The 17,273-nt window shown below is 39.0% G+C and overlaps 1 protein-coding gene across 1 annotated transcript; it reads left to right on the top strand.

The window, feature by feature from the left end:
- Nucleotides 1–5,426: 5,426 nt before the first annotated feature.
- On the top strand, nt 5,427–12,667 carry LOC149081258 (uncharacterized). Its single transcript, XM_089238097.1, has 2 exons — nt 5,427–5,741; nt 9,720–12,667. Exons 1-2 carry the CDS (start codon nt 5,657–5,659, stop codon nt 10,979–10,981), a joined length of 1,347 nt encoding a protein of 448 aa, XP_089094223.1. The 5' UTR covers nt 5,427–5,656; the 3' UTR covers nt 10,982–12,667.
- The last annotated feature ends 4,606 nt before the right edge of the window (nt 12,668–17,273 follow it).

Here is a 17,273-nt window from a genome sequence, read left to right as displayed (position 1 = left end):
TCGCCCATCATAACGTCGCACTTGCCATTTATAACGACCGACAAACGACCAAGAACGGTATAGGCCCTCTCTCTCTCACGACGCGTTCCCCCCCCCCCGCCTTTCCTGTCAGTGAGCGTTAACAAATACGGCCATTTTGTTAGAAGGTGGTTTTACAAGCTGCGAAGGCCGGCGATTTTTTATTGTTTATTAACGAAACAGTTGACGCCGAAGACAGCGTTTAGAGAAAAGGTAAGCATTATTTTACTATTGCTATCGAACTAGAGATTAAATTTTCCAAGATACTGTCAATGTTTGTTTGTTTTTTACCGTCGTTTTTTTGTTATTTATGTTCATAAATCCGTTCCGTCCTGCCGGGCTGTGATCTTTGACGGGCCCTTAGGTCAGGTTAAAATGGGCCCCTCTGTAGTGAAATTACAATGTGAAAAAAAGGTAAATAAGGGTTATGTCACGGCACGAACCGTACGTGCCGGAACCTTGGAGCTGAGGCTATGTGAGCTCCTATGGCCCACATCCTGCAGGGTTAGGGCCTCTTAAACTAAGATCTTCTCGGGCCCTTCTATAGTAAATTCATAGCATGGAAAAATCAAAAATGACGGTATTTGCCCTGTTGGCCCCACCCTTGTGATGAGCCATGTTGAGCTCTCCCTATAAATTTTGTGCTGAGCCCCCAACCCACATTATTCACGAATATACACAATACCACACATCCCACTCCTCCTGCGTACGGGACGACTAGGTATACTTTCAGCCCCCCTCAATATTTTTTAAATTATTTAATCCATTTGGATTAAAATGAGTTCTACGAAATATGAAAAAAAGTTCAACATGACAAATATTGAAATGAATATTCTATATATTTAAGGAAATAGATATCTTTTCTGGATATTATGCCGAGGTGAATTCGGAAAGAAAAGCTACCTGGTCTCCGACGAGAATCGAACCCGGGGTCCTCACGTAAATCCGTGCATGTGCGCTCCCGCATACACTACTGGAGACTTGACCTAACTTTCCTTATTTCACGCACTGTGGCGTGAGGTAAATATTCTATTTACAGTCATAATTATCACAATATAAATGAATTTGGAAGATAATGGATGATAAAAATTCAAGTTGGCTTGGTTGAAAATACGTGAAAAATTTCATATTTTCACAAGTAAAGTCGGATGGCCAAAATCACGTGAGAATACAGGAATTTCCCAGGAAATATGGGATGCATGGCCACTTTCATCGTGACTACCACTAAACCGCACATGCACTACGTAAACATTGTTCTGAGGAAATGTCGCAGTTCTGGTGCATGTCGGAATGTGCTGTGTGTGTTGTGTACCCAGTGTCTGCTTCTCACATGAGGAAACGAGACATGTGCCCCAGGCCTACAAATTTCCAAAGGCCCAAAGAAAATGCTGCCTTTGATTTCACCCTGCGTACGACTCTACCCCAAAGAACACTGGGGGACCAAAAATTCATATTTATGATTTTATAAAGATGTTTTTGTTTCCGTAAAAATTCCCACCCTCCAAGTTCACCACCATGTGCAACTACCTTCTTTGCACTCCTTCCCCTTTCCCTCCAGTCCTGTGACCAACCTGCGGTTTAGTTGAAATTTCGTTGAGAGACATGGAACCAGAGGCGTTGGAAGCCATTTGGACCCTTGGGTGCCCAGCTTAACTTTTTTGATTTCCATTTCTGCATTAATTTTGGGCTTGCTCTGGCACGTGATGCAAAATAACATGGGTACTCGAACCCCTTCGGCTCTGACGCAATTGCAGGGAGTCATAGTCGTTTGGAAATTTCTGCGGAAGAGATTCCTTGTGCACCCCTGCCCCTTTCCCGGGGCCACAACTAGAAATAAAAATGCACTCTGTCACCCGGAGCCAGTATCTATTTTGGCGCCCACCTCTCCACTATTTTCAACGGAAAAAAGGGTAAACCTCTCAGCGCCTTTCCTGTTCCAGCAGCAGGGGTCACCGGATTCTCCTGCCCTTCCCTAATGGCAGCTATGCAAAACCCTTCGTGTCCCCCTCCAAAGGTCGATCCTTCGAACGTCCCTGTTTCGCGCCTTGGAATCTTCTGCTGGTTTCGGACGTCTAAAAAGTTCAGGCCGTCCACGTAATTTGAAAATGTTCGCGCTATTCATCATCTAAAATGGTTTTCATATGTGACAGTGGCGTGCCAATAGTAGAAGGGACTTCTCATGAGGGAAAGAGGGTTCTTTTTGTAGTCACCCGTTTTAAACAAGGCCTTAGAATTTTTATGACGGAATTTACAAGCAATATATCACAAATTATTTACACACGCTGAGGAATTTCGAAAAATTAACAGAAGTTTACCGTGTCATGTATGGATATAGCCATTATAAAGGCTAAAAAGATCAGGGGTCAGATGATGGACAACATAGGTACATAACATATCTTTACGAAGTGCTTCAGGGACTATTAGTTTGTTATTAAAAAACAGCAACCCATCAGCTATGTATATCTGATCTCGTAGCTTGTAGTACTGTTTGGCAGTGCTTGAACATCTGTCAGTGGGCCAACCATTCTCATTATAATGAATTATCTCTTGAAGGGTTGGGTCAAGCTCAGTACATTTTTGGAATTGTTTCAGTTTCCTCTCACTAATAGGCAGTGATCTGGAAATTTCATGTACAACATTCAACATTTCTGGATCGTCTACACACGTGTCTTTAATGTAAGCCCTTGACAATGCATCAGCAATATGCATTCGACAGCCTGGCAAGTATTCAACAGTGAAATCATACTTAAGTAATTTGAGAAGCATTCTTTGTAATAGAGTTGAGATCTTGCCGATGGGCTTATGAACTATTGAAATCAATGGTTTGTGGTCACTTTTGACAAGTACTTTGTGGCCATAAATCAAGTTGTGAAATTTTTCAAAAGCAAAGACTATGGCAAGTAATTCTTTCTCAATCTGGGCATAGTTTTTTTCAGTTTCTGACAGGCTCCTGGATGCAAAAGAAACTGGATGATCTTCTTGCAATAAGCAAACACCGAGCCCATCTTTGGAACTGTCGCACTGAATAACAATAGGCAAGGAGTCGTTAAATACTTTCAACACAGGAGTTGAACTGATCAATCTTTTCAGATTCACGAAGCGTCGATCTTGCTCATGGTTCCACTGAAACTCAATGTCTTTCTTTAGCAGTCCCCTTAGAGGAGATGTCACAACAGACACGTTTGGAATGAACTTTGCTAAAAAATTAACCATACCACGCAATCTCTGTATGTCATTCTTGTTGGATGGTTTTTCAAACTTCATAATTGCCTTCACGTGGCTTGGATCAGCTTTTATTCCATCCTTACAAATTAAGAGGCCCATATACTTGACTTCATTAACCCTAAATTGAAACTTATCAGGGTTGAATTTCACATTGCTTGTTTTTGCCCTTTCTAAGACTTTCAGCAAGATTTGATCATGTTCTTTCTTGTCATTGCCTGCTACTATCAAGTCATCGAAATAGATCTCAACCCCATTTATGTCACCAAACAGTTTTTTATTGGCTTTCTGAAAAACCTCTGGAGCAGAGCTAATTACGAATGGCAACCTGTTAAATTTAAACCGCCCAAAAGGCGAATTGAAAGTGCATAGTTCTGAACTGGACTCGTCCAAAGGTATCTGCCAAAATCCTTTTTTCAAGTCAAGCACAGAATAAAACTGTTTACCTTCTAACTTGCTGATAATTTCATCAGCTGATGGGATAATGTGATGTTCCCGCTTTATGGCTTTGTTGAGATTTCTGGGGTCAAGACAAATTCGTAATTTCCCATTTGGTTTTTCTATTATTACTAGGCTATTGACCCAATCAGTTGGTTTGTGAACTGGCGATATAACACCGGATTGTACCAGCTCGTCTAATGTTTTGCCCAATTTTTTATATAGCGACTGGAGTACTCTTCTGGGGGCATTTATTACAGGCACTACTTCATTCTTTACAACTATGTTATGAGGCTCTCCCGGAAATTTTCCCAAACCAGTAAATACACCTTCATATGTTTCAATGGCCTTTACTTTAGAATCAATAGTTACAAGATCTATCAACTGTATAAGATTCAATTGTTTGCATGCTTCTAAACCTAGAATAGGTTTGGCCTGAACATCTACAATTACAAAAGGGAGTTTCAGCTTAGAACATTTTTTAGTATTACAAGATAATGAAATGACTCCTTCGGGAGTTAATTTGTGATTGCCATACGAAACTAGAACAACATCAGTTGGCGATAAGTTCTGTTTACATTCGACATTTAGAGATTTGAATACTTTGAGTGGAATGATGTTGACTTGTGCCCCAGTATCAAGCTTGAATTCCACTACTTTTCCTTCAACTGATATATCCTTGAGCTATTCATTTCTGGAACTGATCATATTAATTTCTAAGACACTGTCAATGTATAAACTTTCGATGTCGTTGTTGCTGTATGGAAAGTAGTTGTCTCTGTGGGGGACCTCATCAATCCGTCTATGATTACCAGCAGATTGTGGCTTAGGAAAACAATTTTCATTGCACATTACCGCAAAGTGATTTTTCTTTTTGCACAGATTGCCCAACTTATTGAATGCAGGACAATGCCCTCTCTTGTGTTTTCGACCACAGGAATTACAGTTTTTCTCGGGCATGAATATACTTTTACCTCTGGACCTTATAGCATCAACTTCAGGACCCACATGAGGCTCATGGATTTTCTCCATCTGTCGTCGGCTAATCTCACAAGCACGTATGCTATCAACTGCTTTGCTTACTGTAAGATCCGGTTCTCGAAGCAGTCTTTCTTGCAGATTAGAATCACGGATGCCCAAGACAATCCTATCCCGAATTAAGCTGTTTTCTTGCTCTCCAAAGTCACATGAGGCTGCCAAAGTTTTCAGTTCGGTAAGGTAAACATCTATACCTCATCGGTAAGGTATACATCTATATCTTCCTACACTGCATACAGACGTTAATCAAAAGATTACTCGAGTGGGGAGAATTTGTAAACGCCCAATATATTTGAATGACTATGTAACCTAAAAGCTTAAGAGAGGGATGTCATGTATGGATATAGCCATTATAAAGGCTAAAGAGGTCAGGGGTCAGATGATGGACAACACAGATACATAACATACCGACATTGAAATTTCATACATTTCTTCCGCAAAGAAATATCATTCGATGACGTATGATCTTGTTGCGTAAGGAAAATAGATAGCTTTCAAATTCCGATTATGTAAATTATTTGAGACATGTTAAGTACTTGGAGCTGCGAATTAATGTCAGTTGATGTGCATAGAAATCAAAACATGTTTTATAGAATCACCTGAACTATCGCAAGACATCAGAAAAATAAAGAAATAACTATCGCATCATCAGGTGTGTACGACACTGATTGGTAGCGTTTGGGTTCTCGGAGAAGCGCATTAGAGAAAGCAAGCAGTCTAATTCAAGTTTGACGTCATAGGAAGTAATCGTTCAAAAAAAAGGGAAGCCAAAGTTCTCTTTTAGCCAAAGGTCGAAAGGTTAAAGTCATGTGGAACCGTTTTTGCGTCTCTATATTTTTTCTCTTTCCCTTCAAACAAAAACTCGCTCCCGTTACCAAATAAAGTTGTTACGCGTTCTTTGTTTATAATGTTATCATCTGGAGATCTGACACTTTGAAAGATGTCTACCGCAAGTTACCTTAAAGTTTGCGTCGTTCTGGTACGATTTCTTTCGATTATCGGGAATCCTATTGTACCTGAGACTGGTAAGTTAGCTAGTTTTAGTTTGAACTTTTTAAGTATATAGTCAAAAAAGTGTAATGTGTTTCTGATATCAGTTTTCTTATAGTATAGCATCTTAAAATGTTGTCTAAATAAATTTGAAGACAGCGGAACAATTCCCGAATTGTTCAAACAAAAAAGAGGAGATATGTACAGGGCGATAATGGAAAAAGTTAGCCTGTACAGAGTATTCTTCAGTAGTAAACAATAACTAAATCGACATCAAATTTTTTTGCATATGCAAGTACAAGGGATGCGCTCAAAGATTCTAGTATTAAAAGAAAAGATATGGAGTTACTCAACAAAGAGAGAGGGAGCTTCATGCCAATCAGTTGTGAGTTCACAAATTTTTTCCCGTCTTATCTTTTCGAAGATATCATTTCTGATGGTCCTCAGACATGTTCTGTGACAGCGAGTAGATATCGTTACACGCTCTAGAACAGTCAGAGACGTCGGAAGTGATTTGACTCTTAGGGTGCTTGGCTAGGATGCTTACGGGAAATTTTGATTTCCAAATTAATTCTGAAGGTGCTTGAAGGTGCTTAGATGCTTGGGCCTATGCTACAAAAAAAAAAATACTGTGGGCGCCACACCGTACCCCGGCTCCGACGCCACAGCGAACAATTGGTCTCAATTTTTAGAAGACCGCTGTCAAGTTTTTTTTTAGTTATGTGCATAGCGATTTCGGTATCAATCTGACTATTAGTTGTAGAACACGCTGAGCAAACAAACATATTTTACGCTCGCCTTGTAGAAAGTGATTGTTATTATTGTTAGAGTCCACACTCACGACCCTAGCGTATCACATCTCAAATCATAAGCGGATGACTTCTCGAACCGGAAGGGGGGGGGGGTGAATCACCGATGGCTTCCACCCTTGTTGTCAATAATGCAACTTTTTCGCTGAAGGGGGGAATGCGCTGTATCAGCTGATGCCTCACACCGTGCATATACTTTTATATGAGATCGAAATTAACAAATGAATGAAATAAAATGATCCTCATATTCGATATTTTTACTGACACAATGGTTTCTTTTTCAGAAATTTCGAATTCTTTAATCTTTTGCGGTCCTTTGATCGCATCGGGGAAAAAAATGATACTTCATTGTTATTACGGCCTCTTACGATTACAGGAAGGCCCCTTGTGAATTCGGTTTCTCAGCAGCACTTATGAGCAATGCAAAGAACTCGAGAGTCAGCTTGCAGGAGCCTTCCTTATTGTGGGGGGGGGCACTGTAAAGTACGAACTGTACCAACGAAGAAGTATTGAAAAACCTCCGGACAGCTAAGGGTTAATCATCAGAAACACAAATATCTATGGGGAATAAAATTTTACAATGTTTTTGGCTCTAAAAAAACTATTCTTTGAAAACTATTCAACATCACGATGTTGTGCATTCATTAATAATTACTTATTTACTTGTTATTTTTATCGTTAACGTATCTCTTCAGAATCATTTTATTGAAAGTGTTTCCGTCCTCCAATCACCAAAAATTAAACGAAGATGTTTTTCTTTGTTGTAGCAAATAAATTTAATCTTGAAACTCATAACATTATTTCCTTCTTCCATTTCGTCTAATGAGTCATATTCGGCTTCCAGGTCACAGGAATTCTTGGAATCGAACGTTATGTCTATAATGATAGCATCTGATGGAAAGGATAATACTAAATTTTATCCAATAGATAGTTGGAGCGTAACTTTCAGCCACGCTTCGCCAACACGCAATGACGTAAATTCGGAATTAGGAAGGATATCTAGGTCAGGGCATAAACATGTGTTTCGTTATTATTTTTTTTTTAATGTCTTAATAAATAGACCGATGAAACTCAACGAGCGAAAGAAGAGACCACTACTCAGTCCGTGTCTAGAGTTTTATGGGTGACAGAGGTCAACCTTGTGAGTTACGATGCTGCGAGCGAGATTTTTAATTTCAGTTATTTCAAATAATGATAAGATTATAAATTGGCGATAGAATATCTTTTGTGAAACGTTTTCACATATGTTAAAGAATAATTGTATGCAAGGTTGGTATGAAATAAGTTGGTCTGTTCGTAGCATGACTGCGGCTGAATCGAAACTAAAATTTTTACTCATGTTACTTGAATGAAGTTATTAATTATGTAACAAAAATAATCATAGAATATAATGGTACTTATAGAGGGCACTTTCACTTCTATATGCAAAGGAAACGGGAACAATGTTGAAAAAAAAATTTACTTTTTACTTTCCCGGTGTTGCATTTTGGTGTCACCAAATTATGTGATATTGCTTGTGACTTTCACAGCCTCTTACGGGCAGTGATCTGTTGCGATGCACATGCAGCACAGGCCGAGCACGACCAGGCTCTGTCGCTTGATTTTAGCTCATTGCTCCGGAGGGCACGGTCGTGCCAGGGAAAGTTCTGAAAGACAAGAAGGGAAGGAGGGAGATTGGGGGGGGGGGAAGCTTTCGTAGGGTACAATGTATATTCGTTAAATGTTATACATACATACAATCGTTACGCTCGCCGATACAGTCGTTGCGGCAATATACATTCATTCGAGATTCAAAACTACAATTCATAATGTGTAAATGCAAAATTACAAAAAGAAAAATCGGGAGCCCTACCATGGGACCCAAATGTCGTTAGTGACTCTGCGCAAGTTCCAGATCCTATCATTCTGCGTCCGACTGGATCTCTGTGTATACTTGTCTTGTTGTCAGTCTAACTAATCTCCGGGGAGCCACTGGGGTATCCGGGACCACAATTTTTTCATCATCATTCGGGCTCTCCATTAGCTTGGCCTTCTCTGGATGGTCGTTCAGGAAGGTGATGAGGTTTACTAGCCGTTTGGTTAGTTTCGGTTTTTTGAGTATCCATTTCATCCAGGCAGCGGTCCAGCGTTCAGCAGGGGCCCTGAAGTGTAGAAGCACTGAGTATGAGCAGGCCGTAGCATAGGACATTTTAGTCCCAATCCAACCACATCTACACTTGTTATTTGAATCCACACTTTGAAACGGCGAAGGTTCGCTGCAAAGGGTTCGTGTCCGGTGATAAGCATGATGATTTCTCTTTTCCACCTGTTATTCTTGGTTTTCACCTTAGAGATCACGTCGTGTGCCGTTCGTTCGGATTGTCCCAAGCCAGCTGCCATTCCTCTATCGTGTTCCTCCACATTAGCGACGCACATACAGCGTGATATTGTGTTAAACCCTTTCCGCTGTTTTATAAATTTCCTTCATCCGCATCATAACTGGCAAAGTGGTAAATAACAAAACCCTCTGTAATGGCCACATCTTTTATTCAACAAGATTTGTTTTGATTTTGCACAGGTAATAGTGTTCCCCCCCCCCCCACCTCCCTCAACTCCAAAAATAATGAGCCGAGGAAGAGAAATACTCTGTCTTTTTTTATTATTCATACTGTTCACATACACCTACATTACCCCCATAGCCCCGACATCCTGGAGCAGGGCCCCTAAGCTGGGATCTTTCGCGTCCCCCCAGACCAGACAAGGGCTCCATCCCTTGGGGGGGGGGGGGGAAGTGCAATGATTACCCCAAAGGGAAAAGAGGAAAATTTTTCTCAAATGTCTTCTCTATCATTTTATTATCAAATGAACAGAAACTGACTCTACCTACTGACAATTGATCTCGCGGGTTTTGAAATGAAAAACATTTTCTTCGGAGAATCGAAGTTGCAAAGTATCTAGGCTCGTCATTGCCGAAATAAGAGGGTTTTAAAGAAGCGAGATATCTCGAAATTGCCGAAATACAAAGCAAGTTAGGTGACATATCTCGTAATTACCGTACATGAGGTATTTTTCATAACCAAAAACAACATGGATGTAGGTTTGGATTAAGTGAAATCGTAGTTTATGGAGTAATTCTGTGTGTGCTATATTTTTAGAGAAATTTACATTGAGCACATTGCTAAATTTCAATTTCTTATACTCATTCTTACTTAATCTTTTGGGCAGATGAAAATGAAGTCAGCAATCAACTGATCCGGACCGATGAAAACAAAAACGTCGCCAAGGTCAAGGAATACGTGCGGCATGCCAGGACCGAAGACGGTGTGATCGATCTGAACAGATTAATCAGAAAGAACATCGTCGACCCTTCAAATATAGCGGACTTCAACGTGTCTAGCAGCAGTTTCCTTACCGATATCAACGGACGGTTCTCGAACGTCTACCTTTATGGTTTGAAAGGGTTCAGCTTGAACAGGGTCGCGGTAAACCTTTCACACATGGAGCTGTCGGCAGAGATGTCGGTACCAGCTTTGAGCGTGGGTGGGGACTACGTCCTGGACGGGACGTTGACCTTTGTGCAGGTGTCCGGCGATGGACAGTTCTGGATGAACCTCACCCACGTCACCATTAATGGAAATTCCTTGTTCCATGCAAAAAAGGACGGTGGTTTAGAAATGGGAGAAATCAAGCTCCACAGCGACGTGGGAGACATACAGCTCAATTTCGAGAACCTGATGGGAGGTGGGACCTGGAGTAAGTTCTCGAACTCCATCTTAAACCAGCTCAGTGAACTGATCCTGGACGAACTGAAACATTCGCTGCTGAGTGAACTGGGTTCCTTCTTGAGAGACCAATTCAACGACAATATTCTGCATAACGTGCCACCGGGATTCATCGATCCGAACTCCGAAAGCATCATCGACGAAATTCTGAAGAAGGCCGCGGAAATGATGGTCGAAAACCATCTGGACCCACTACCAATGCCGGATTTCTCGAAGGCTTACGAGCACACGATGTTCTTCATCACCACCAGAGGTGAAGTCAACCTTACAGGGGGTGCCCTCCACGGTCTGGCGTCACTGAAGAGGAAAGGTGACGTCGTAGCGTCGCTAGAGAACAACTCACTAGTATTTCAAGCCGACTTTGGATTCGACAACCTCACGGCGAGTTACGCGTGGGCGGCGGACCTCTTTGGCATAGCCCCTGAAGGCCTACTAGACGTCCAGGTGAATTTCATGGAAGGGTTCATGAAACTGAAACAGGACCTCAGAGAAGGGAGCGAACTAACTCTGGATACATTCAACGTGACGAAGGTTGGGCAAATTTGGCTCAACATAGATGGTTTGGGGACTTGGGACTACGTGATGGAAGTGTTCGCCAACTTGATTACGAACGGGTTGAAGATGCAGTTAGCTGATGCTATCACTGGCCCAGTGAAGAGCAGCATCCAAGAACAGATTAGTGCCCGTGATCTACGCATTTCTTAGCATTAGTACGGATAAAATGGCTGTCGGGATCGCATGATTGATTGAACAAACATGACTCATGGTGCTTTCAATAAATTGTACATTGAACAAAATCGGTGGAATGAAGGTTGTTGCTACTTCTCAGGAAAAAAAAAAGGAAAGCATTCCTTTAATATAACACATGGAATCAAACGTGTGAAAAATTCCAATTCTAAATATTTATATACTGAAAATTCATGTGACGATTTTTTGTAGCTCATCAAGTGTTAAATGCTATCAGCAGCATATAATGGGAAGATAGAGTGTCGTCCAAGACACACGCTAATGGATTTGCTGGAAGGTCGTCCATTCCATCTATACTTTGAAATTCAAATTACTTGATATTTTAGTTGAATTATATGTGAATATTGTCGTTTCCTCCCACATAACTACATCATTCAGTGGTTTTCTTTTTTTCTTTGCTCAGAATCACCATCACATGGAATTTTATCTCCCCATTCAGCCTGTACCATTGGGTTGAATTTCCCCCCCCCCCCCCCCATACCAAGAAGGTTTTTTTCTCAAACCCCAACAACCACGACCTACTGTGTGTTTTAATTGAATATCAATTCATATCAGAAACATATGCTGTAAAATCACTCCCCGGACTTTCCGAGTTACGAACCGAAGAAGATTTGGCATTCTTGAGAATTTACTTTGGTGATGTTTGGCAAAAATGTTTCAACCAGACCTGCCTCCCTCCTTTCTGTTTCTTTTATATCTCTTCTGAATCTGAATTTTCTGCATACTGGTCTTCCTGTATACTGTATTCGTTTTCATGTAGAGCGTTTGTTTATAACCCATATCTCTTTTTGATTGTCTGTCTCATATGATGAGGGGAGTGCTTGACTGTTGAGGAGGGACTTATTCGAACCGGAGCATCGGCTATATTTTTTTTTCGGGAAAAAAATGTCTTTCGGGACACTGAGCTAAAATCACTTCGGTGACAGAGCCTGGTTTACTCTGCTCACCCCACCCGCCTCCGCTCTTTCTGATCCTAAATTGGTGATTTGATGCTAAATATTGGCAGGGTTTCTACTCCCGGAATTCTCAAGTAACAAACCAAAAGATTTAGCGCTCTTGGCTATGGATCGACGTTGGTTACATTTGACAAAAATTCTGCTTCTCTCCTTCATGTTTCTGATTTTAAATTAGCGAATTGACACTAAACTGGGGAGGGGAGGATTCGACTTTCGGACAATGCTCGGAACGGATCCTGCTCGCTAGTCGAGGAGTGGCTGTTAATGAGTACCTGACTACTCTTCAAGAACGAAAGAACTTTTACATTTTTTTCCGCATTTTTTTCCTTCCACTTCTGTTTTACATACGAACATGCACCATTCTTTATGCATAGATGATATTCTCTACACTTAGTGACACAAGATTCACTGAAAACTTGTTGTTTATGTGACTAACGATACTGGTCAGTACGTACATAAACAGCCAGTTTTCAATATATCTGGAATTGAAAGAGAGTTTTTCGGGTCAGGGCCTTCGTTAACGATTCCTTACCAGTTCATTTTCTTCTCAACGTTTCCCTAACGCCAGTGGTTGGCTTCTCCAAATGGTCCAAGAGAAACTGTCTTTCAATAAAGTCCTATTATCAATCAGTCATCGAGAACTGTAAATCAATGTAAATTCAAGGTAAATAAATCTGTATTTAGTTTATTTCATTATGTACTCTTTTTTTAATCAAGCGTTTAGTTTATTTCGAATGCATGTACAGTATGCCAGAGCTGGACAAATCGCAAAATAACCTAGGCACGAGAACAGCTTTTTAGGTGCAAAAAAAAATTTTTACCTGAAGAAAATGGTACAAAAATAATGCTTCTTTTTCCTTTTCCAGGGCATAGTGACTCTTTCATATATGTTGGAAAATAGGCTGCTATAAATTCAAAATATTTTGTGCTGCAATTTAGTAGCTACACAAAGAAAATTTTAGGTGCCAATATAAATTTTTCAGTCTCCTGGGATTTTTCCAGCCCTTCAGTATGTATACTTTATACTGGGATAAATACATACGCCATTAGATACTTCGTCATCCGGGGCAAGCACGAATTCTGACCCGTGTAGAAAGAGCAGATAAAGGATGAATTCAGTGCCCCTCTAGTAGAGCGCCCAAAGCACCAGAGTCACCTACTCCCCACTCCCCTAGTTGCGGCCCTAACTGTATACACTGTACGTTTAAAATACAGTACGTTAAAATACAGTATAAAAATACAGTACGTTAAAATACAGTATAAAAATACAGTACGTTAAAATACAGTATAAAATCAATAGTGAGTGGTTGACCATATTAGTGCGAGACAAAGACGGTTGGTGAAATTGCATGGTCAAATTGAAAACAGTGATGCAATCTACCAGCAAATTTTCTGTATTTTGATGAACTGTGCGTACTCTGTACATACGGTACCTTGATCTATCACTGTATGCAGGGACGGACTAATATCTGAATTTTTTGTCATCAAAAATTTTTGTTACCTTCCTATGATCAAGTTCTGAAAAAACTTGGATTATAGGGGTGTGAAAAGTATAACTAACTATCACTAACGCACCGGGCGCAAATTTTCAGGTGCCGCAATTTTTCCGAAAGAAACCCTTTCCTTTCTTGGCAAATAATTTGGAAATTTTTGATTAAAATTTAGTTTTTTCCCCATAAACTATTAATGATTTTGAAAGGAGGCATTCAGTTTAAAGCCCCTATAATATCATTTTTAGTGTTATTAGGTATGGGATTGGCTTATTTCAAAGAGGAAAAGAATGCACATGAAGCTGGTCACATTCTTTACCACTCAAAAAAGTCGGGCCTTTCTTTCTGCCTTGAAGAATAACAGGGCTACTATATTAACCATGGGGGGAAAAAAACACAACATGCTTAAGGCATCAAACGGAAAGGGACATCACAAAAGAAACCTAGTAATTTTGTCCTCTTGAAATCCTTTCCTCAGTTGCCATCTGGTCTGGAGGAACATACCAATAGTGAGCATAGCCTGTAGTGTGGACATCTCTAGATGATGACTGCCCCGGAGCGAGGCAATTTCCACTGTCCATCGGAATGTTAATTGCATGACTTCCTGGGAACAACTCAATCAAACCACATCAATAATTTAAAAAATTAAATTGAATTCTCGATTTTTAAAATATGGAATTCACTAGGAGATACGAAGCCCAGAAAATTAAAAATATGAATAATTTGCCGGATCTACTTTTGAGTTTGATATCCATGTAATAACATTGATTTCAACTTTTTATTTATATCTTCTCAAGCATGAAAATTAAGTTCTCCGTATTGTCTTTTGATATTTATTTGCATAAATTCATATAGTTTAGGATGTTTTTAAAATTAGTTATGGGCCCCGTAAAGTGCATCGAAAAAATTCCACAGCTTTAATTAAGCATTTTTGGAAGCTCAAACAGGCAGAAATAGATAACTTGAAGTTCAGGGGGAGGGAATCGAAATACCCTGCGCCCCTTAAAAAATGGAAAAAAATATTCGTTTCTATGTTTCTTTAAATCTAGATTTGTTTATTTATGAAGTCGCCATATTGGTTAACTTAGACACGGTTTGCATGTCCCTCAAAGAAAGAGGAAGATATCACGTGTTTCTAACAGCCTCATTGAAGAAAACCCGGGCAGCGCCGGGTATTATAGCTAGTATATATATATATATATAAAATTGATTTTCTGTGTGTCTGTGTGTGTGTGTGTATGTTCTCTATACAAATCTACAATTTTAGATCGATCGTCGCCAAATTTTGCATATATACCAAATGGGACCCGACTTGAACGATAGGCTACTTTAAAATTTCGTCAGCACAGGGCAAATGCCCCAAACGGGCAAAAAACTGTCCGGCAACAATGATTTTTGGGCCTCAACAATCACTTTCCGAATGTTTACTTTGGTTACCGTGGTTCCCTAGCGATGCGTTTCAGACGTGTATATGCCTTTACAACGGTTTGTCACTTCTTTAATCCTGTTAGTATATGTATAATAGTTTATGCCTTTATAATGGTTTGCCACATTTTCAATATACTCTCAGTAATGAGGCTTTTTGAATAGACGTCATAATCATCATCAGCATCGCTTTGAGAGTCAGGAAAAGGGTGATCCTCATAGAAATCAGTGCTAAAATTGTCGATTTTACTGTAGAAATGCGGAAATTAGTGGGATTTTTCGCCCCGTCAATAATTTTAAAAATTGCATTGAATTCTCGATTTTTGAAATATTGAGTTCGCTTAGAGATATACGAAGCCCAGGAGATTAAATATGAAGTAATTAGCCAAACCTATACTTTTGAGTTGGATATTCGAGCAATATCATTGATTTCATTTATATCTTCTCAAGTATGAAAATTAATGTCTCCATATTGTCTCTTTTGATATTTATTTGCATAAATTCATGTGGGTTAGGATATTTTAAAATTAGTTATGAGCCCGTGAAAAGTGCATCGAAAAAATTCCACAGCTTTAACTAAGGATTTTTGATTTTTGGAAGCTGGAACAGACAGATGGATAACTTGAAGTTCAGGGGGGGGGGGGGGAATCGAAATACCTAGCGCCCCTTAAAAAAAAGAAAAATATACGTTCATTTCTACGTTTCTGTGTAAATATAGATTTGTTTATTTCATGAATCGCGTAGGTCGCCATATTGGTTAACTTGGACACGGTTTGTATGTCCCTCAAGAAAAAGAGAGGGAGATATCACGTGATCCAAAAAAGCCTCATTAAAGAAAACCCGGGCAGCGCCGGGTATTATAGCTAGTATGTATATATAATTAATATGCATTGTTGCAATAATTTATTTCAAAGTATTGCATTAATATCTGTGTTTTTGATCATATTAAAGACATTGTAATCTGTATTTTTATAACTATTTGTGTAATTACTAGAGTAGATGAAGTTCATTATTTTTGGTGCGGTGTAACAAAAACTTTTTTAAAATGATGTTTTGTTACTTTTAAGCACTTGATAAATATTTGTATACTTTTATATATATTCGATGTTCTATTTTCATTTTTTACTAACCATTCTTCGTTTTTGATGATAAATTTATAAATTCTGTACATGTAATTCTGCCTGTGTCAATATGTGGCACTGTACTCTTTTATTATTTATAGGAACATTTATTAGTTCCTTTAATTTATTATACAGATTGTCTAAGTTACGTATGTTTTCCTAATACAGTCCTCCCCAGACACACATTCCATAATTTATATTTGAATAAACCCATGCATAGAAGAAAAACTTTAAAATAGGCAAAAAAAGGCATTTATGGCATTTTGCCTGAACTTCCGGGTTCTGGTAATCAAACACGATCTATTGAGAGGGAATTGCATTTCAATTAATTTGACAAAATTTATAAATGATTAATATTAATTAGTGTGGTCCACCTGCTTATACTTCATCGTGGCTCGAATCATATTGAACAGGCATATAATTATGACATACCTTATAGTGTTTCATCATCTTTATCAAATGTCTGTTGCAATTCGATAACTTTGATCATTTTTATAATCTTTTATTGCTGTTTTTGTTTAATTAATCTACATAATAGAAGAAAAGGAATCAAATACTGGGATTCCCAAAAATGAAGAAAAACATTCTGAAACACGCGTTAGAACTGTATTTGAAAATGTAGATTAATTTTAAATTACTACTACAGTATATTCCACTTATAACGTTCCCACTTAGAAAGTTTCCAAGCTTAGTACGACTTATTTTCGTAATCCTAACTTTAGCTAACACTTATCGAAATTTCCCGTTTAAAGCGTTTTCCCTCCTACAACGTTTTTTATGACGAGTTTTTGGAAAACGCTATAAATATGACTCACTGTATATGAAATCTTCAATGTTATTACTTGTTTAAAACCAAGATTTTCTTGCCACAAATAAAATCCATGGTTGCAATCTCAATATTTGAATATTCAAATTCGAAATTCAAAAAGACGCCCTGGTATAGGTTGTCGAATATTAACAACACTAGCTGCAATCAGCCTAAAAACCTCAGATATAATTTATTTAATAGTAGGTACATTGTCTTGTCAGAGAACGAATTATCGGGGCTGCAAGCAACGTAGGTTATATAATAAATTTTCGGACCTTTGCACCCTTAAATGTTTTTACGCATGAACTGTTCATGAAACAAAATGTCTCTAATATCGGTACTGTACCGAATGAGTAATTAGATTGAGAGAAAAAAATCAGGGAGAGGTCTTACTTTTTTTTTCCGAAGTTCAGTAGTAAAAATTGTCAAAATTGAAAATTTCACAATTTA

Source organism: Pholcus phalangioides, unplaced genomic scaffold (genome assembly GCF_987345545.1).
Source record: "Pholcus phalangioides strain wild (caught in Gottingen) unplaced genomic scaffold, Ppha-v1.0 ptg000010l_1, whole genome shotgun sequence".
NCBI lineage: Eukaryota > Metazoa > Arthropoda > Arachnida > Araneae > Pholcidae > Pholcus > Pholcus phalangioides.
Note: the sequence above shows the minus strand (reverse complement) of the source record. Positions and strands in the feature narration are given on the sequence as shown.

Excerpts from the sequence above, each read along its gene's own strand:
- LOC149081258 (XM_089238097.1), top strand. The coding sequence starts at position 5,657 with ATGTCTACCGCAAGTTACCTTAAAGTTTGCGTCGTTCTGGTACGATTT. Across the intron at positions 5,742-9,719 it reads TCCTATTGTACCTGAGACTG|ATGAAAATGAAGTCAGCAAT; the intron begins GTAAGTTAGCTA and ends TCTTTTGGGCAG.